We start from the raw sequence: 22,440 nt of genomic DNA, 5'->3' as shown, positions 1-22,440 counted from the left end.
CACTATATGCTAACTAATTTGGATGTAAATTTAAAATAATTAAAAATAAAATTAAAAAGAAAAAAAAAGAAAAAAGAAAAAAAAAGTCTATGGCAAATAGCTACAGAGGATTAAGAGCACACTTATGATGAGCCCTGAGTAATATACAGAACTGTAGAATCACTATATTGTACACCTAAAACTAATACAACATTGTATGTTAATTATACTGGAATTAAAAAACAATTTTTTAAAAAGACAAAGAAAAAAGTCTATGGAAAATATTGTTAAATTTTAGATATTACTGTGTTTCTTAGCTATGAAACAAAAAGGAGTATTTGAGTTGTATTACATGCTGTACCTATGTCAAATTACCACACAAGGCTTTCGTTTGTATGTGTTTTTAAGTTTGTGAACTTTATCCAAGCAAAGCAAGTAGACCATTACTTAAGTCTTTGGACTTTCTGCTGTTATTGTTGCCAATTCTTTGGTTTGTTTTAAGGGCATCTCCTGAAATACTATTTGATCTGGAATGTTATTCACAGTATTTAACATGAATGCCTTTGAAGTACCTAGAAAATGTAACTGTTTGAGAGACAATAAATTTAGATTTCAGCAGTTCAGAAGAAGACTTAAGAGTTACTAAAAAATCATCACTACTAGAGTTACCACCTACACATTCCAGCCCCTACTAACATAGCCTGGGGGTGATGGGGTTACCTCCTTCTCCTCTGGGCAGTACAGAGGCCCTGTAGGATGCAGAACAGCTTTCTGTGCATAATAAAAGAGCTCTGATATATTCTTCAGGTTTTTTGCTGAACACTGAAAAGAAAGTTAAAAATTTTATACTCTGAAAGCAGTTATGGGAGTTAAAGACAATTTGTAATCAATATAAAGTAATAATAAGATTGCCTGAAGAAACTGAAAAATACATCTTTCTTTGCTGATAATCACAACAGTAATGTCTACAAGAACACAGCGGCCATCTCCAAGTCATCTGTTTTATCTGGTTTACATGACTTCACAAACAGCAGGTAATTTACTCCATCCCTTACCTTCCCACATCTGATTTTAAACCTCAGTTTAGTGAGAATTCACTAGTAAATTTCAAAATCAAACGGTAACGCATACCTCCACACAGGTTTCTATTTCTGTGTACTGGTTCATAATGGGAAGGATGGTCTCCATACTACTGTATTCCACCAGATCAGATTTGTTCCCAACCAGTATCAAAGGCAGCCTGAAACAAAGAGGATATGTTGTAACAATAAGGAAGGCAAAAGACCTTAAATATCCATTTTAAAGTACATAAACTCATTCTAACTAATAAGCTTTACTTAATCCCCCCCAACACGAACCTTCTACTGTAGTCTGCTCTAGTCCCCTAGAGAGCATGTTCATATTCAACAAGTATTTACTCAGTACTTTTTTTTCAAAAATCTTTAGGTTCATTTATCTTCTTTAGTAAATTCTACACCCAACTCACAACCCTGAGATTAAGAGTCACGAGCTCTTCCAACTGAACCATCCAGGTGCTGAGTACTTATTAAAAGCCAGGTACCATTCTAAGCATTCAGGATATAAGATAGACAAAGTCCCTGCCCATTCTAATAGCGAAAATCAGAAAATGGACAATAAGCAAATAAACAATATACTTCCAATTCCGTAAGTGCTATGAAGAAAATAAACAGGGGAATATGGGACAGAGTAATTGAAGGGGGCTAATTATATAGAAATCAGGGAGAAATCTCTCTGACAAGGTGGTATTTGAGCCAAGGAGTGAAGGATGAAATGGAATGTGCCCTGTGAAGAGCCAGAAAAGAACTGTTCAGGAAGAAAGCACAGCACATGCATAGAGCTCAAATTGAAAAAACATCCTTGTGAGTCCAAAGAACAGAAAAACAGAAAGAAAAATGGCAGAGTGGCTGGAGAGTACTAAGCGAAGGGAAAGAGGTGTGACATGGGGTTGGAAAGAGGAACAAAGGACATACACATAAGCTGTGGTGAGGAGTGTGCATTTTTTTATGAGTTTAAAAATGAGAAGCCACTGAAGAATTATGAGTAGGGGAACAATATGATCTGATCAACATTTTAAAATGAGTCATATAGGGGCACCTGGGTGGCGCAGTCAGTTAAGCCTCCGACTTCAGCTCAGGTCATGATCTCGCGGTCCATGAGTTCGAGCCCCGCGTCGGGCTCTGGGCTGATGGCTCAGAGCCTAGAGCCTGTTTCCGATTCTGTGTCTCCCTCTCTCTCTGCCCCTCCCCCGTTCATGCTCTGTCTCTCTGTGTCTCAAAAATAAATAAACGTTAAAAAAAAAATTTTTTTAAATGAGTCACATATTGGGGTGCCTGGGTGGCGCAGTCGGTTAAGCATCCAACTTTAGCCAGGTCACGATCTCGCGGTCCGTGAGTTCGAGCCCCGCGTCGGGCTCTGGGCTGATGGCTCAGAGCCTGGAGCCTGTTCCCGATTCTGTGTCTCCCTCTCTCTCTGCCCCTCCCCCGTTCATGCTCTGTCTCTGTCCCAAAAATAAATAAGCGTTGAAAAAAAAATTAAAAAAAAAATAAAATAAAATGAGTCATATATTGTCTTTTAGAGATACATACTGAAATATTTACAGTATGATTTGTTCAAAATGATCCCAATGGGAGGGGTAATAAATGAAACAAGATGGGTCATGAATTGATAACTGTTGAAGTGGGATGACAGATACAGAAGGATTCTTTAGACGGTTCTACTTTTGTGTGTTTGGCTTTTTCCACTAATAAAAAGTCTTTAAAATGTGGTTGGATTTTAAAGAGCTTGGATTAGAGCAGTGAAGATGGAGAGAAAGTATTCAGATTTGAGATATGTTTTAGAAGCAGAACTGATAGGAGCAACTGGTAGATTAGATACGGAGGTGGAAGGCAAGGCAGGAAATCAGGAAAAATACATAGGTTTTTGGCTGGACAAAATGAGTAGATCTCCTGAGACAGAAAAGATTCATTTGGGGGTGAGGTAGGGAGTAGGCAGGGAATTAAGGATTTTGTTTTAGACAAGTTAAATTTGACAGGCCTATCAGAAATCTAAATGGGGACTATCAAAGAGAGTCTAGCAGGGAACTGTTATTTGTACGTCCTGCAAGAGAGCTTGGAAAGAAAGCAAATCATCTTGCTGGAACTCCAAATAGCAAGAGAAATTCTTGCAAGCATTTATTTACCCCCCTAGTATGGTTATGCATAAGGGGACTGGCCCATTATATAACCCAAATATAGATTCCTAACAGCCAGGAGGTTTCCAAAGGTAGTGGTTTGCAACTGAAGGGGAGCTCAGAATAGTTTATGGAGCTTAAAAAACAATGTCCAAGACCTACTCCAAACCTACAGATTCTAAAACTCTAGGGGTGGGGCAAAGGCACATGTAGGCTTTGAAAGTACCTCAGGTGACAGTGATTAAGTGATTAAGAACCACTGTGACAACAGTCCAAGGAAATCCTAAGGAAAAATATATGTGCAACAAACAAAAACTTAAGGTATGAGGCTCAGGAAAGAAGTTACCGGGAAAGTGTAAGGTCCAAAAATGAAGACACAGATCACCTTGGGACAAGTCAACCACAAGAAAAATAAGTATGCTCATATGATTCAGGGAGGGGGAAAAAACAGCCACACCTGAGAAAGCCCAATTCAATCTTCAAATGTTAAAAAAGCTCCTTTCCCAGCAGGGCTACAAAACTAGTCATAGAATTTCAGGAAGCTGTCCTAGTAAAACTAATTTTTTTTAATTCAGTGGTCTAATACAGTGCTTGACAGATCCCAGAAAAAACGCCTCCTCTGAAGAGTCGCCTCTGGAAACAGCTCAAGTGTTCAGCAAGAAAAGCAAGTGTCAGGAGCATAAGGCTGTGGGCTCCTCCAAGGCAGCCCTCTCTGACACACCCTTCTGTGTTGACGGCAATGATATTTACCTGTACTGTCTATTACTGTAACCACCAGCCACAAATGACAAGAGTCTACCACACTGGACACTAGCTCCACAGGGCCATTCTCCCCTTTTCACCTCGTTAAGAAGTCACTACAAAGTTTACCGCTACGGGGGCACCTGGGTGGCTCAGTCAGTTGAGTGTCCGACTCTTGATTTCGGCTCAGGTCACGATCTCACGGTCATGGGATCGAGTATCAAGTTGGCTCTGTGCTGAAAGCTCGGAGCCTGCTTGGCGTTATCTCTCCCCTCTCTCTCTGCCTCTCCCCTGCTCACACTCGAGTGTGTTTTTTCTCTCTCCTCTCTCTCTGCCTCTCCCCTGCTCACACTCGCGTGTGTTTTTTCTCTCTCAAAATAAATAAGCATTAAAAAAACAACAACAGAGTTTACAGCTATAACAAAGAGGAGCCATCAGAGCTGCAAGACATAGCATATACACAATGCCATCGCAGTCACAAAGTCTGCCTCTGTAAATATATGAGGCAAGGTCAATGACCATGTTCATCTGTTTAGAACCACATCTTTATAGTTTCAAGGCACAAAAATGTCCAACCAAAAGCGAAATCTTATTTTCCTAATGTTTAAAAATACTCAAATGCTTCATAAATAACATGTTCAATTGATTAATACTGAAAGAAAAATTTTTGATTTCCATTTTCACTTAAAACTGAAAACATCTATACCCAAAACTATCATTCTGCTCAGAAAAATACAGAAGGTGTGCTCTCTTACTTTTTCCCATCATGCCTGTATCTTCCAAAGAATTTCAAAGAAATCTCCCTGTATGAATTCCTAAATAAAGATCTCTAGGGCGCCTGGGTGGCTCAGTCGGTTAAGTGTCCGACTTTGGCTCAGGCCATGATCTCACGGTCTGTGAGTTCGAGCCCTGCATCCAGCTCTGTGCTGACAGCTCAGAGCCTGGAGCCTGCTTTGGATTCTGTGCCTCCCTCTCTTTCTGCCCCTCCCCTACTCATGCTGTCTGTCTCTGTCTCAAAATAAATAAAAACATTAAAAAAATTTTTTTTTAAAAAAGTGGAAGGTTTACAGCTGTTCTCTGTACTATTTCTTGCAACGTTTCTCTCAAGTTTGAAATTTTTCAATATAGCAAGTTGCAGAGGAAAAAAAAATACCTGCTGTCTTTGTCCGTTCTTTCATTTATGAGAGGAATCCATCGACTTGTTACCTAAAAAAAAATTAACAAGAGCTAAACCATGATGTGGCTCTTCTCTGAAAAATACTCTGTCCTTGGACCCCTAAAACTCTAAGCTGAGGATCAGTTTTATTTTTTATTGGGGCGCCAGGACCAATGATCACCCGCTGCCTGGGTACCAAAAAATTTTGCTTCTGAAATCTCTTGATGTCTATTCTGTACGAAGAGCAATGGAGCTGCCCTACTCACAACAGAAGCCCTTTTTTGAGGATCAATTTTAAAAGTGCCCTCACTGAAATTTAACTAAATATAGTGAAAAAACTCACACATTCATACCTTATCAATAGAATGCTTGTTGTTAACAGCATAAACTATGCAGATGACATTAGCCTATAAGAGAAATTAAGAAATTAACGGCATTTTAAAATCATACAAATGTAAATGGTAACATTTAATTACCAACTAGCTAATATATTTGGGCTAAAGGAAGAATAAATTTTGAAACCTAAAAAAACCCCAAAGTTAGCATGCTTCTAAGAGGAAAAATTCCTAAGGATTTATAGCAAAAAAACATACTCAAAGCAGTAACAACAAAGAATTGAAAGAGCCTAAGTGAGAGAATGAAAAAGACAAGACACAGAATCATCGATGTTTTCCCACATAAAAACCTGCAACTATTTTTTTTTAACTCACCTGTGATATCTCTTGATGAAGCTGTTCATCACTCTGTTCTGCTTCTACAAATGACAAAGTCAAAAAATGTCCATTATTTTAAACATTTTCATAAAAACGAATGACGAAGCTAACATCTACACGGCACCCGCCCAATATCCTTCATCCCTCGTGTCATCTACGCAGTGTAGTGCCAGATGAGGTGGCAAAGACAAGGGCAAGCCAGGGAAAGGAAAGAGCTGGGCTATGATAAGGAAGCTGGCTGGCACTGAAAGACAAGTCTAGCAGAGGATAACTCAGGCACTCAGGAGCAGAAGGCATTGTGTGATAAATCTAGGCCAGCATCTGATCCAGAGTTGAGAAGGGTCAGGCCAAAGAGATCAGAAACCCAAGCTAGAAGACTAGGTGGAGAAGTCAGAAGCCCAGACAAAGAGTCCATACACACAGGGTCAGAAGGCCAGGTGAGAATCTGGGCAATACAAGCTAGGGAGCAGGCCCCAGAAGCAAAACTGGAGCATGATAATAAATAAAAGAGTCCAGAATTCCCTTTCTAGCATATTATCTCTGGCTGGAACAGGTCTAATGGTAGATGTGCATATAACCCCACAGTGCAGTTATACCATCCTTACAAACAGATTTTAATTTTTAGAGCAGTTTTAAATGCATAGCAAAATTGAGTGGAAGGTACAGAGATTACCTATATACCTCCTGACCCCACATAACTTCCCACATTATGAATATTCCCCATCAGAGTGGGACATCTATTACAATGGACTCCCTTTTTTATTTATGGGGTTTTTTTAAGTTTTTATTTTTAAGTAATCTCTACACCCAACATAGGGCTTGAACTCACAACCTCGAGATCAAGAGAGTCACACGCTCCAATGACTGAGTCAGCTGGGCACTGCTCCTTTTTTTTTTTTTTAAAGAAGTCCTAAAGCAAGCAAAATAATTTAGTGATTAAATAGTAAGTACTAGAGTAAGTAGTAGAGTAAATAGAGTAAGTACTAGAGTAAATAGTAAGTAGGCACCTGGGTAGCTCAGTCGGTTAAGCGTCTGACTTCAGCTCAGGTCATGATCTCACAGTTCATGAGTTCAAGCCTCATGTTGGGCTCTGTGCTGATCACTCAGAGCCTGGAGCTGCTTCAGATTCTATGTTTCCCTCTCTCTGCCCCTCCCCAATTCATGCTCTGCTCTCTCTCTCTCTCTCTCAAAAATAAACATTAAAAAAAAAAAAAAAAGGTAAGTACTAGGGATGCCTGGGTGGCTCACTTAGTGAAGCGTTTAACTTCAGCTCAGGTCATGATCTCAGGGTTCATGAGTTTGAGCCCCATATCAGGCTCTGGGCTGACAGCTTGGAGCCTGCTTTGGAGATCCTCTGTCCCCGTCTCTCTCTGCCCCTCCCCCTCTCTCTGCCCCTCCCCAGCTTGTGTTCTCTCTCACTCTCAAAATAAATAAACAAACATTAAGAAAAAAAAAAAAAAGAAAAAAAAAGTAAGTACCAGTGGGCAGAAAATTTTTAAATTATTAAGTGATACAAATGTGCTTCTATTATCATATAATGTAAACAAGCTGACAACTGTTTTATCTATTATTTGGGGAAGGGAATAAAGGCTGATAAGTTAAAGAACGAATTTAGAACTCAACAAATTCTCAAATGCAGAACTCTTTCTACATGCCTGATAACAAAACTAATCTAGAACTTACCTCTGCAAACAGGCCAATTCAAGGAGGGTAATGATTTAACTACTACTTGTCATTTGCCATCTCTCTCCTTCCTTTTCATTATTATGGAACCCAACTTAGTAAATTTGGGACAGACAACTGCAAGATGGAGGCTTTATGTGGAGTGTGAGGTGGGGGGAGATACAAATGAGACAAGAGTCATAAATGATTATTTGCTGCTAGAGAAAAAGGAACACCTATCTTTGAACACTTTTTTGGAGGGCTATTAAATTAACCCTACAGCGCCACCCACAAGAGGATATTCATTACCTGAGTAATCTACGATGTGTGTTGGAACTCTCTCAGGGGTAACATCAGCTGGAATGGTAATTTCTTCTGCCCGTGGAGGAACCTTCATTAGCAAACAAATAAAGGAAAAAACCCTTTGGATATTATCAACCAAACTTGTTAACAGAGCATGTAAATTCATCTGTATTAGCCCCTTTCACCCATACCTGCCCTTTCAAGATTTATTACACTTTTAAATGCTTATTTTTTGTGCTTTACCAGAGTCAAGTATATACACGTATTTTTTTTTTTTTAATTCTTTTGAGAGACAGACACACACACACACACACACACAGAGTTCAAGTAGGGGAGGGGCAGAGAGAAAGACTGGAGACACAGAATCAGAAGTAGGCTCCAGGCTCCAAGCTGTCAGCACAAACCCAACGTGGGACTTGAACTTACGAGCCATGAGATCATGACCTGAGCAGAAGTTGGATGCTTAACCAACTGAGCCACCCATATGCCCCGGCATTCAAGTATATATTAAAAGCTACGTGATAAAATATTTCTTTTAAAAAAGCATGTACAGGGGCGCCTGGGTGGCTCAGTCGGTTCAGCGTCCGACTTTGGCTCAGGTCATGATCTCGCGGTCCGTGAGTTCGAGCCCCGCGTCAGGCTCTGGGCTGACGGCTCAGAGCCTGGAGCCTGTTTCCGATTCTGTGAGCCGTCAGCCCAGAGCCTGACGCGGGGCTCGAACTCACGGACCGCGAGATCATGACCTGGCTGAAGTCGGACACTTAACCGACTGCGCCACCCATGCGCCCCATAAAAAATTTTTTTTAAAAAAGCATGTACATTGCTACCTGTGTGGGCATAATGCATATTAAGGATACTTCAGATCTGATGCAGCCTAAAACAATACTTAAATTAATTTGGTGTTTCAAACATTTGATTTTTAAAATGCTGTTTTCATTCTATTTTGTTGAAAGTTTAAGATGCTATACAAATGAGGAACTATGTTAATCCAAAGCAATTCTCAAATAAAATAATGATCAAAATTCATTTCTTCTAGAAGATAACTGGCTACATAGGCCTTGCTTAATGAATCCATTTTTTAGAAAGATTATGATTTTTTAATACATTAAAAATGCTTTATCCACACCCAAGAGGACAGTGCTAAAATGACAAGTCTAAACTAAGTTAAGCAATCAGAGAAAACATTTAGGTATTATACTCTGAGTAATCATATGACAATATGGTTCATTTCACAAATTAAGTACTTACTTATTTAGCTATCTTAAGAACGGAAAAAAGCAAAAGAAACAATGAATGGTCATGTGGTATTTGTAGCTGCTGAGAACACTACCACATAATGTATCAAACTCCTGTCTGAACAGTGAATTTATGCATTTCCAACTAAACAAGAGTAAAAAAAAAAAGGGAAAAATGCAAATTGTGGAGCTAATAGTGCCAACTATGTGAAGACACAGAATAAAGGAGAAATAACGTTCACCCCATTTGCATCAATAGCATTTCCCAAAACAAAATTCTAACTTTACATAAGGCCTTAGCCAGCAGTCCCTCATCCTGGAACTTCCAGAATATAAATAAAAATATTGCAAGTAATAATAAAACCACCTTACTTTTGGTGGCACTCTACTATTATTAAGCAATTCTCATTTGAGACACAACAATCCTTTGAGTTTAGGTAAAGGTGGAATGAATTAGTTTCTTCACCTGTAAAATGATGCAATGGATAATATTAAAGATTCTCAAATACATGTGTCAGAATCCTAGTGGTTTTAATGCCTCAAAAACTGGAGAGTGTCAGATGGAAGGCAGGCAGGAAACCAGCAGACCTTTTACCCTTACTTCAAACTAAAGGAATACTCACCTGTTTTATATTTAAGAAAGGATTAACAGCTTAGATGATCTCTAATAATCCCTTCCAGCTCCCATTTTACAGATGAGACAACTAAGGCACAGAGATGAGAAACGTCCTAGCCAAGATCAGAGTAGGAAAAGCAGGAGCACCTGATGGCTCAGTCAGTTAAGCATCCAACTCTTGGTTTTTGGCTCAGGTCATGATCTCACGGTTCGTGAGTTCAAGCCCCATGCTGGGCTCTGTGCTGATCGTACGGAGCCTGCTTGGGATTCTCTCTCCCTCTCTTTCTGCCCCTCCCGTTTGTGTGTGCACGAACATGCTTACTCTCTCTCTGTCCCTCTCTCTCTCAAAATAAACTAAAAAAAGGAAGGAAGGAAGGAAGGAAGGAAGAAAAAAAAAATGGGGCTCATGGGTGGCTCAGTCAATTAAGCATCCGACTTGGGCTCAGGTCTTTATCTCACAGTTTGTGAGTTTGAGCCTCGTGTTGGGCTCTGTGCTGACAGCTCAGAGCCTGGAGCCTGCTTCAGAGTCTGTGTCTCCCTCTCTCTCTGCCCCTCCCCTGCTGGCACTCTGTCTCAAAAATGAATAAACTTCAAAAATAAAAATAAAAAAAAAAAGAAATAGAAAACGTAGGAAGAACAAAGGACTTAGGTGGGCTCAGATCTAGTTTGATTCTTTCTCCTGCACTATATTTCAGGGATGTCTTGTATAACTAATATGAGCCTTTTTAAAGTCATAACTGTCAGAAAGGAAACACATCCAAAAAAAGAGCAGAATTTATTTCATTTTAACTCAATTTTGATAAATTTAAAAGATTTTAAATATAGAAAAGATAAAAATGTTTACCTCTTCTGGGAATTCTTCACTGACCAGGGACATAATCAGTGATGTCTTCCCAACTCTAGCTGTGAAAACAAACATCATTATTTTAATAAAGTGTTTAGGTTCTATATAAACTCAAATTCAGCAACCACACAGCAAAGTCTGTTATTCATTAGACAAAATCAGAGTTATCCAAATCACCAAGTTTTACAATACTTAAAGTACAACTCTTGTTTTTTGCTTAGAAAAGTTACACATCCCTTTAAAACAAAAAAATTACCAAAATACAACAGAAAAGTTAAAATCTCCCCAAATATCCCCCTTTACCAGTTTAATACATGTAGACTCCCAGATTTTTTCCACACTTACAGTAACATACTATAATTCCCTACACAATTTACTAGTAGAATCACAGTATTTATACTATTTTACAGTCTTCCCTTATCATTTAATTATGCACTTGGGCCATATTCCATGTCAATATGTAAAATCTCCTGGGGGTGGGGGGAAAGGTGAAGGTAAAGTTATTTTTTTTTAATTTTCTTTTTTTAACGTTTATTTATTTTTGAGACAGAGAGAGACAGAGCATGAACAGGGGAGGGGCAGAGAGAGAGGGAGACACAGAATCTGAAACAGGCTCCAGGCTCTGAGCTGTCAGCACAGAGCCCAACCCGGGGCTCGAACTCACGGACCGTGAGATCATGACCTGAGCCGAAGTCGGACGCTCAACCGACCAAGCCACCCAGGCGCCCCAAGGTAAAGTTATTTAATGGATACAGAGGTTTTGCTGGGGATGATGAAAAAATTTTAGATGTAGAAAGTGCTGATGGTTATACAACACTGAATGTATTTAATGCCCCTTAAGTGTACTCTCAAAAATGGTTAAAATGTCAAATAATACGTCTTATATATTTTGTCACAATTTTTAAAAACAGCAACAGGAAATCCATTTTATATTAACATAAAAAATCTTATATTATTTCTTGACAGCTGTATAAGAATCTATTGTAAGATATGTCATAATTTATTAATGCAGTGTCCTAACAATGAACACTGCTCAAGTTTTCACCTTTATAAACAATGCTGCAATGAACATTTCTACAGGATAAATTCCTAGAAGTGGAACTCAAGTTAGCATCCATAATCTCTTTTATTTTTAATAAATATTGTTAAATTACCTCTAAAAAAAAACCAAAACTAATTTACATCCTCACCAGTAGAAGACCAGAGTGTCTGCTTTGGGTATCCTTACGTTTTTGTCTTTCTTGGGGAATCATATTGAAAGGCTTAGAAGAGCAAGAGTAACTTCCTGGTTACATTTCTAACCTCACAAGATTTTCAATGCACAAACTTAAAAATCTTAATTTTCATTCTGAAATTTTACTTCCATTCCCTTTCCATTCACTTTCTGATCATCTACATTCAACTGCTTATCAACTGAACTCTTTCATGATCCTAGAGGAAAACAGTCCACCTACCTATTCATCTCTGCCATAATGGCAAATTACTTTCCAAAGGTAAAGTCTAGATATGAAAGAACTGGAAAATTTTAAAGCGAAGAAAAGTCACATTCCTTTTTTAAATGACTAAAAGAAAGGGTGACTAACAACACAAATCAAGTCTCTGGAAAATGATGAACGGCTGGAACAAGAGTACTGGTCATACAACTCAGAGGATGTGCCGCTAACAAGTTGCGTGCGCTAGTGGAGGGCCAGAGTGGAGGGTCCGAGGATCTTTTCAGTTTACTTGTGTGAGAAGGCTTGGGCCTTTTTCAAGTGGCTAACCGTGAGATAACATTTCCCTGAGTTCCGACCATGGTAGTGAGTCCAGAACCCATCATCACACAACTGCTAGAATCCAGTTATCCATGTGAGTTCATCCAGCTCCCTGCAAACATTTGCAGGTGCAGAACCCGGGACCCAGAAACAGTGATTTTCTCAAGGTCTCACTAAACAATTAGTTGCAGACTTAAGAGAATAGCCCATCCTCTGATGACTAAGCCAGTGTTCTTTCTCTTTATTATGACATAGTTTTAAAAAATATTGTTAACACACAATACAGAAAAGGAATAATGGCCTCTAAAGTCAGCAAGCACTACATATACAAATACTATGTAAATTAATTAAAATATCCACTGATTCACTGGTGACTAATCCAACAGCTCTGGTTCCCTTTTTTTTTTTTTTTTTGTAATTTATTTTAAGAAAGTATCACTTACAGAAAAATTGCAAAAATAGTACAAAGGAGTCACGTCTATTCTGTAACCCAAATCCCCAAATGTTAACATTTTACCACATTTGCATTATCGTTTCCTCCCTCTCCCACCCCCAACTCTCTATATTTTTTAAACCATTTAAGAGTAGGTTGTGATGATGTCTCTTTACCCGTAAGCACCTTAGGATGTATTTCCTAAATACAAGTGCATTGTCTTATTCATCATAACCACAGTGTACTGTCAAGATCAGGAAATTAATTTAATACTAATACAATGCTGTTGTCTAGTCTGTTGACCTCATTCACATCTCACCATTTGTTCCATTACCATCTTTTACAAAAAAGAAAAATCTTTTTCTACCCCCAGGATCAAATGCAACATTTGGTTGTCATGTGTCTTTAGTCTCTAGCTTGGAAGAGTATCTTTCATGATCTAGACATTTTTGAAAAACCCAAACCATTTAATTTGTAGAATAGCTCTCAATTGGGTTTCTATAATGTTATCTCATGATTAATTTCAGATTTTGCATTTTGGGCAGGACTGCCCCAGAAATGATACTGTATCCTTCACAGTGCATCACAGCAGAAGGGAGATGATGTCAATTTGTCCCATTGCTGGTGATGTTAACTTTCCTCCCTTGGAGGAGGTGGTGTCTGCCAGGTTATTATTTTTCTCTTTGTAATTAAAAAGTAACCCGTGAGAAGATACGTTGAGACCACGAAAATATTCTGTTTCTCATCAAACTTTTGCCTCCTAGTTTTAGCAGCCATTCATGATTCTTGTCTTGTGTTGCTACAGGGGTTGCTAGATGGTGATATTTCTATTTCTACCAATCCTTCTACATTACTTTGCATTCTACTTTAAGGAAGCACTCCCTTCTGATTTGTAACAGCACGGTCTTGTGGACTCCTACATTATTCCACGTGTTATAATCCACTACTGTCATTATCTGGAGCCTCAAATTGTTCCATTTTACTTTCAAAAAGGGCATTTATGCAGGTATAAATCAGCATTACTATATGATCCATTTTATAAATGAATATGTACTCACACCAAAAAAACCAAAAACAAACAAAAAACCCCAGAAAGGATATATACACCAACAGCAGTTATCTCTGAAGTAAATGTAACTTTTTTTGTGTTTTGTGCTTTCACATATTTTCCCAATTTTCTACAACAAAAATATACAATTTTTGCTACTAGAAAATGTTAACAAGTACTATTTTACAGTCATAATTTTTAGCAGTAAAAATTGGCATGTTCTAAATTTATAGATGGCCACTGAAATTTACCTACTGACAAGTAAAATGCATTCTTTCATCCCTTCAACAAATATTTCTTGAGCACTTCTATATACCAGGCACTATTCCAGGGTGCCAGGGATACCACTGATCACAGCACTAGGTATCCCTATTTTTTATATATATTTTTAAATTTTTATTATTTATTATTATTTTTAGAGAAAGAATACAAGCGGGGAAGAGGGGCAGAAGGAGAGGGGCAGAGGAAGAGAGAGACAGAGAGACAGAGAGAATGAATGAATGAATGAATGAATGAATGAATTAATCTATCTTAAGCAGGCTCCATGCTCAGCACAAAGCCCGACACAGGGCTCAATCCCACAACCCGGGGATCATGACCTGAGCCGAAATTAACAGTTTGACACTCCACCGACTGAGCCACGCAGGCACCCCCTCACGGAGATTATATTTCAACAGATTTAAGAGATTTTCACCAATAAGAGATTTTCACATCAGGATAAAAAGCAAAAATTTTAAAACTAGCCATCCTTTGATTCACCCTTCCTCTATACTGAACACTTAAACTCTGTCAAAACTTCCTTTGAAAATTTTTTTTATCAAAAAATTTGTTGATGTTTATTCAATTTTTGAGAGAGTGAGAGAGACAGAGGAGAGGCAGAGAGAGCGAGACACAGAATCGAAAGCAGGCTCCAGGCTCTGAACTGTCAGCACAGAGCCCCACATGGGGCTCAAACCCACAAACCACGAGATCATGACCTGAGCCGAAGTTGGAAGCTTAACCAACTGAGCCATCCAAGCGCCCCTCCTTTGAAATTTTAAGTATTCACTCCTTCCTCTCTGTTCCCACTTTTCCCTAATTATGGGACTCTTACTGAAACACGTCTCTATTCCCAACTTTCTCCCCGCCTCCTCCAATCTCTCCTCTTACTAAAATCTATCAACAATACAAATACCACTCCATCTTTTCATTTTCTCAGCTCATCAAAAGCCTTGACTCTCAATTACCTACAAAATCAAGGCGAAACTCTTCTGCTGGCCTTTGAAAATCATGCAATTCATAATTTAACCTCACTTCATCTACCCAACCTCATTGCTCACTATTCCCACACACACCACTTGCTCACATAAGGCCATTCTGCTCTGTGCAAGCACAAACAAGCTATGATGAATCTTGCCTCCTCACAAGGTTTTCTTCATCTAAAACATCAGTCCCTCTCTCCCCTCGACTTTTCCAAATGTTAACCAACTCTGGAGGACAGCTCAAATTCTGCCTCATCCTTAAAGACATCCCAGGACTACTGTAGACCTCCCTTTCCCCCTCTGAACTACTTCCGTGCCACCTAACCTACATCAAACAGTTATGAATGGAAGGTGCATACTTCACATGTATGTGTCTACATTAACACAATAATCTAATATTTGAAAACCCTTGGATAATGAACTGAATTTTCTAATTTTATATGAATGGGAGAAAGACTTCTAGCACATTGACCAGACTGACTTCATTTGACTTGCTTTCACCTCGCCCAAGCACAACAGCACTGCTACTGCTTCAGCACTGCCATTTAGGAAATTAAGTTCCACCTCACGGAGCATCTATCCCATTCAAAGCTCAACAACAACTGCAAAGCTGTGAACGCTAGGGGAAAAAAATATTTCTAAAATTACTTTTTTCGATTTGTCTTTAATAGAAAATAATTAATGTTGAAATTTCAAATAATATCAAAGGAGGGTATGATATAACAAAGAATCCATCTGGTCTTCATCCCCACACGGTTCCTGGCAGAAAGCTTCAAAACGCCTTGGAAGTTCCCATGTGATAGGAGTGTGTTTTGTTATAGTCTCTTTCAACCATACTTGAGTTATCCTAATGAGGTGACTCATTAGGGAGAAGGGAGGGCCTAGATAGGCCCTAGATGGGAGGATGGGGATTGGTTGCCAGAAAAACTACCCATGTGATTTAGCGGGTTGGAACTTCCAGCTCCACCCCAAAACCTATCAGTGTGGTGGGGGGGGGGGTGGGTAGAGGGAGCCCACAGATGGAGTTCAATACACAGTCAATGATATAATCAATTGTGCCTACATAATGAAGCCCCATATAAAAACCCTGGACATCAAAGCTCAGGGGAGCTTCCTAGTTGGTGAACAGATTGATGAACCAGGAAGGTGGTGCACTCTGACCCCACAGGGACAAATGGTCTTGGCTCAGGATCCTTCAACACCTTGCCCTATGTACCTCTTAATCTGGCTGTTCATTTGTGTAACCCTGAGTATAGCACTTTCCCAAGTTCTGTGAGTTGTTCTAGTGAATTATCAAATCTAAGGGCATTGTAGAAAGCCCCAAATTTGTAGTCAGCCAGGAAGAAGAGTGGATAGTCTGGGGACCCCACTTGTAGCTGGTGTCTAAAGTAAGGGTAATCTTGTTGGGGACCTTGCCCTTTAACTTGTAGGATCTGATGCTAACCCAGGTGGTTAATGTCAAAACTGAAATGAATTGTAGAACGCCCAGTGTCAGACAATCGTCAGAAAGAAGAGGGCACGACAGTTTTGTATTTATAAAAAGTAGGGATGGCTCATAAAACTGAGAAACACTGTAACAGAACTATCCAAGAGTACAAGTTCCACTCTGGCATATTTTCCCGGGCCTGGACCAAACTAGAAAATAAACAAACAAAAAAACAAAACAAAACAAAAACCTAAAAGATCATGTAGAGAGTATTAACTTATGCTTCTACATGACCCATCTTACTTGTGCAGACTCCTTCTATTAATTCATTTGAGAAGTATTCACCTGATTGCCTTCCAAGCACAAAACTTAATTTTAGATACTCTATGGGGATAATATGGAAAATGTATTAAACAAGATAAAATTGCTATGAAAGAAGTATGGATCAAGTACTATGTTCAATCACTCTTGAAAAACGGGAAGGTGGGCAGGGAAGGATGGGAAGAGAATACTTTTCTCAGAACTCTCTAAATACAGAAGAAAAATTGAAAATCTCATAAAAGAAGCTTATAGTTTGGTCACAAGGAGGAAAAATTGAATAATCAGTTAAGACATGTATGCTTCTTAAGACAGTGTTGTGCCTGTGTAACAGGCAACCTTCTAGCACATCACTAGTGGTCTCCTGAAGGACTTCCTAGACTTTGGGGAAAACATTACTTTTCCTACCAGCTACTGAGTATCTCTAGAAAGACTAAGGAACAAATATTTCATTATCACCCACAGGAAATTCCACAAGGGCAGAGAGTGTGTCTTTCTCGTTCACTGTTGAATCTTAGCTCCTAGCAAATGCTCTTAGTAAATGGAGCTTATGGCTTAGCGGTTAAGAGCACAGATTTACAATTTAGGAAGAGTGGCTGGTTACTTCTGAGAAAGAGAAGGAAATGCAAGGGGCTTCAACTAATGGGTAATGTTTTATTTATTAAGCTAAGTGATGGGTATTTGTTATATTATTCTTTATACCTTTGATATAAATTTTTCACCAAAACAAAAGGAAAACAATACAGGCTTCAGAATCAGACAAGACTGGACTGAAACCTTAGTTCCAGTACTGACTAGCTGTGTTTCCTCAGGCAAGTAATCAAGCCTCAGTTTGTCCCTCTATATAGTGCTGAACAGCTTCAGCAGAATCGGTAAGAGAATTAAGACGACAGATATATAACGCTTAGGACAATACCTGACAAACATAAAATACACAAATGATAGTTGTTGCGATGATGATGAGCACAGTTTAAATTAAAGGAGTTAAGGGAGTATGAGAATGGGCCAGAAATTTTGGATTTGGGAATCAGCTAATTAGCAGTATAACCTTGTGCTGTCACTGACTCTCTCTGGGCCTCAATTTTCTCAACAGTTAGAAAGAACGAAAGAAAGAAAACAGAAAGACAAAAGGACCAGATGCTATCAATGTGTACACTCTGTGAGTAATCTAAACTATCATGTAGCACACCTGGAAGACTGGCCTGCAACAGATGAAAAAGCACATATGACATGTACCTTACAGTACCCTAGCAATGGCAGACAGATCCCCAAGTTGTATCTGTTATCTATTTTAGTTGTGTATGGGTAAGTGATCGGTGAGGAACATTCATCTATCTGTAAGAACAAAGTGGGACTCAAGTGGGACCAAGCCAATACGGGGTCCAGAAATCTGTAGAACTTGCTGACTTATAATGAGCATTTTGTAACTTTTCTCCTTAAATAACTGCTTCCGTTATGGCCTTGTTTAGGGTCCCAGAAACGCCAAACCGTTTGCTAGCTCAAGGCAGTATTCATCTCAACATCCACAGTGGTCCATTCTAACTCCACATGATGATGCACAATGGAGGCAAAATAGCTTAACGTGAACCACGCCAATGCCCTTTATTCCAGCATCAGAAAACCTAGAACCTGGTCCTCCTGCCTATTTTTTACTGTTGGCAACTGAGGCTGCAGAGCAAGAGTGCATTTGGGAAAGAGCCCTAATCAAGTTCCTTGCAAAGGGCGGTGATGTCTGAGCTAAGACAACATACAGCAGAGTTCTGTCACCTGATAGCAGAATGCCTCTGCTGTGAAGTCCAATTGCATCCACCAGGCCCTGTATGTTATTTATTTTAGTAAGTGGTAAAACTCCCAGGTACTTAAAACAACAGACCTTTTAGAAGATCCAATGCTTGTACAATTCCTGTGACCTTTGAACTTCTGGGTCTTTTTCCCTAGTGTCTCCAAAATCCCACAACTACTGCCAGCACAGATGTTCCCAGAAACTGTTCCATTTCTGCAGGGCTCTCCGGGACATCTTACGTATTTCTACATTCTTATCCATGATCAACTATTTATTAAGAATGGGAAAAATGAGGGGCACCTGGGTGGCTCAGCTGGTTAAGCGTCCAACTCTTGATCTCGGCTCAGGTCATGATCTCACAATTCAAGAGATCAAGCCCCACATCGGCGGGCCTGCTTGGAATTCTCTCCCCCCCAAACCCCCCCCCCAAAAGAAATAAACCTGAAAAAAAAAAAAAAGGAATGGGAAAAATGAATCAGATGTTCAAAAACTCAGATGCTCATTGTTACCCAAAAGAAAAACAAGTCTCCCTCCTGCTTGGTCCTTGAGAAATTTGCCTGCCTTAATACCCTTAAGACCTTGATTCCCCTCAGATTCCCTTTTCAGAATTACCTTTTTAAAAATCTGCTTGTATCCCCCCACTCCAAACCCCTGACAAGTCTCAGAAGAAATCTACCTAACTTTTAATCCATAGATCAAAATGTTAAACAAAAACGATCAAAATTAAGTCAAACACCAACATTAAGTGGCTTATTAGTTTCCAAGAAAGCTAAAGACTATTGCTCCTTAATCACAACCACTTAGGCTCTCTTAGCAAAGTTCAGGCTTTCAACAGGTGTTCCGTGTTACTTTTGAAGTCCCCTCCCTCACCATGACCCTTACGTGTCATCCATTCTTCCTCATCTTTCTGCTTGAAACTCAGGAGAACACCCCTTTTCCGAGCCATCGTCCCTTTCTTCTTTTCCCAGCAATATTTCCAGAAAAGAAAGCCCAACATTCTGAGGCAATTCAGATTTCTTCACAGCTCAGCTCAACAAGGCAGTTCTGGCTGCCTGTGCAGCAGCAGGCTCCTGCCAAAACACAAACCTGCCACCAGGTCTACTCCAACATGGCAGGCCTCAGAGACAGAAAAGGAACCCCCACCCCCAGCAGGAGAAGGGCACTGTAAACACTGCAACAATTAAAGAGCTTTATGATGCTTGATGATACAGACAGTGGTACCAAAAAGTAAGAAGCATTCCATTTAAGTTATTTATATGGGTACTATCATTTAGAGTATGGCATTTTCATTTATTTATTCATTCGTACTGTGCCTCACCCATTAAAGAATCTGATGCAGTTTAGTACTCACTACAATAAAACAACCGAATCTAGTTTCTGAAGTAATTGTATAATAGGCCTTTTAAAAATCAAACACGAATTTCCTTCACATAAAAATCCAAGAGTGATTTCCTCTTTAAAAAAAAAAAGTTTAAAATTAGAGCGAGACACATTATAGTGAATTTAGCAGAAAATGAGCACATTTTCATTAGTATCATTTTGGGTTTCCTTTTGGAAGAGCAGTAAGATGATAGCTACTTTAATAAAAGATCAGATGTGATTAAGTTAAGAAATGCTTCAGTGAATCTAAACTAGAGCTTTTTGCTTCCCTTAAGGCTTAACAACCAAACCCTGAGTAAGACTATCAAAGAAATAGGGAATCAGCAGGTTTAAAATTACAACAGGCCACTAACTTTAGGCTAATCTTAACTGCAAAAATAAATGAGGACCTTAAAAACAAGGAAGACATTTTAGAATACTAAATTTTAAAAATTATTAAAAAAAAATTTTTTTAACGTTTATTTATTTTTGGGACAGAGAGAGACAGAGCATGAACGGGGGAGGGTCAGAGAGAGGGAGACACAGAATCTGAAACAGGCTCCAGGCTCTGAGCTGTCAGCACAGAGCCCGACGCGGGGCTTGAACTCACTGACTGCGAGATCATGACCTGAGCCGAAGTCGGCCGCTTAACCGACTGAGCCACCCAGGCGCCCCTTAAAAATTATTTAAATAAGCCTACAATCAAAAAGGCTCTTTGACAATGGCAGGAGTATTAACACTGCATATTTTTAACTGCTCCAAAAAATAATTTCCATAAAGGAAGAAACCTCTCTAATTACTCTACCAATTAAATTTTATATGCAAGATAAATATAATCTATGATATTGTTACATAATTTATAATACCTAAGTATAAACAAACACATGTAAAAATATAATATATGTATTTGATATAAGTATATTATATTATATTATATGGAGGACAAAAAATTATTCTTTGTTAACTAGCCATTTAATGGTCTCTATTTCCTCTGTTTTGCCTGAGAAACACTGAAGTGATCTGTAAGAACAAAAGGCACGGTCACAATTATCCCCAAAGAGAGAAGGCCTTCTGATTCAGTTCAACACAACATGCTACAGTTCTGTCTGACACTCCACGCTTCTAAGTAGGTCATCCATGGGAAACATAATTCATCACTATAGAACAAATTATCTAGATTTATCCAGGCTAAAAATTTCTTTGTCTTTTCATCACATCTTTTGAACATCTACTTCTAAATGACAGCAAATTCCTAATATTCATGAAGCAGAAATAACATTTTCTAGTTCCAAATACCATCCTACCAGCCATATTGGCTATTTTTCTTGATAACAAACACCCCATGCTTTAAGTGGCAAAGGGTCCTACTCCTCATTTTTATTGGCTTCTTAAGAAGCCTTGTTGACTCTTCCTAAATTAGGAAATTAGAATATACAGGGAGCAGGAGGGTGACTATGGAGTTAGAATTTTAACTGGGAAACTTTGGCATTTGTGGCAATAGCTGAGTGTTGTTCCAAAGGAAAATTTCGTTGATCAAATCAGACTATCTGGGCTGCAGAAGAACAATGTTACGGTCTATCCCTCTCCTTTGAACTACATCAACACTAGGGCCCAAATGGTGCCAGAGGAACAAAAAGATGAGTTTTAATACAGATGTGAGAATGATACAGAAGAGACTCTATCTGAACAGAAAAGACTATGTAGACTATGCTTGAACGTGCTCGGTCACAGACTATCATCCAGGTACTAAACACAGTATAACTGAAAATGGAATTTAATCTTCAAATATCATTTAACAAAGACCAGAATGGAAAGCAATACGGCTTTAAAAGGATTGTAGAAAGTTTTTTCTACCATAAATGCTAGCTTATTACTGAAGTTTCTTTGACTCTTATCTTATGCCTGAAGAATTGTTTCCCAGTCCCATTAAGATGACCTCTGGTGTTTCTTTCTTTCTTTTTTTTTTTTTTTAATCTTTATTTTTGAGAGAGAGACAATGTGTGAGCAGGGGAGGAACAGAGAGAGAGACACACACACAGAATGCAAAGCAGGCTCTAGGCTCCGAGCTGTCAGCACAGAGCCTAATGCAGGAGTTAGAACTCACGAACTGTAAGATCATTACCTGAGCCAACTCGGACACTCTACCAACTGAGCCACCCAGGTGCCCCGACCTCTGGTGTTTCTATTTCTTTTGGCAAGGAATAGAACTGGGGCAGCCAAGACATAGAATAGACGTGACCCCATCATTAGAAGTCACTGGTATACTTTATGGCCAGAACACAGGAATCTCCCAGGTCAAACAAAGCTAAGAACCTGGAACAAGAGACTGGATGAACACTGCCCCTTCAAATGCTAACAGCAACCACATATCAGACCGGATTTGAGAAAGGAGAATGAGCAGGGGCACTTTGGTGGCTCGCTCAGTTAAGCGTCCAACTCTTGATTTTGGCTCAGGTCACGATCCCAGGGTCGTGGGATCAAGCCCCACATTGGACTCCATGCTAAGCATGGAGCCAGCTTGGGATTCCCTCTCCCTTTCTCTCTGCCCCTCTCCCCAGCTTGTGCTGTCTCTTTTTAAAATTAAAAGAAAGAGGGGCGCCTGGGTGGCTCAGTCAGTTGAGCGTCCGACTTCAGCTCAGGTC

The 22,440-nt window shown here is 39.3% G+C and overlaps 1 protein-coding gene and 1 non-coding gene across 8 annotated transcripts in view; both read right to left on the bottom strand.

Annotated features, from left to right (window-relative positions):
* RHOT1 (ras homolog family member T1) overlaps window positions 1-22,440 on the bottom strand; it is a 76,315-nt gene that overhangs the window by 35,792 nt on the left and 18,083 nt on the right. For 6 of the 7 annotated variants that reach the window (XM_047832296.1, XM_047832293.1, XM_047832295.1 and 3 more), the window contains exons 2-8: window positions 10,440-10,498; window positions 7,751-7,832; window positions 5,777-5,820; window positions 5,420-5,473; window positions 5,064-5,116; window positions 1,111-1,219; window positions 700-801 (exon numbers count right to left, since the gene is read on the bottom strand). In XM_047832296.1, coding sequence (XP_047688252.1) covers window positions 700-801; window positions 1,111-1,219; window positions 5,064-5,116; window positions 5,420-5,473; window positions 5,777-5,820; window positions 7,751-7,832; window positions 10,440-10,472 — 477 coding nt within the window. In that variant the 5' untranslated portion in view covers window positions 10,473-10,498. Of the gene's footprint in view, window positions 1-699; window positions 802-1,110; window positions 1,220-5,063; window positions 5,117-5,419; window positions 5,474-5,776; window positions 5,821-6,611; window positions 6,690-7,750; window positions 7,833-10,439; window positions 10,499-22,440 lie in introns of those variants that run through there. The other variant, XM_047832300.1, reaches the window with a different exon arrangement.
* Window positions 5,224-5,348, bottom strand: LOC125152252 (U11 spliceosomal RNA). The gene has a single exon (XR_007147108.1). It is a non-coding gene; the product is annotated as a U11 spliceosomal RNA (small nuclear RNA).

The sequence above is a fragment of the Prionailurus viverrinus genome, chromosome E1 (genome assembly GCF_022837055.1).
Source record: "Prionailurus viverrinus isolate Anna chromosome E1, UM_Priviv_1.0, whole genome shotgun sequence".
NCBI lineage: Eukaryota > Metazoa > Chordata > Mammalia > Carnivora > Felidae > Prionailurus > Prionailurus viverrinus.
Note: the sequence above shows the minus strand (reverse complement) of the source record. Positions and strands in the feature narration are given on the sequence as shown.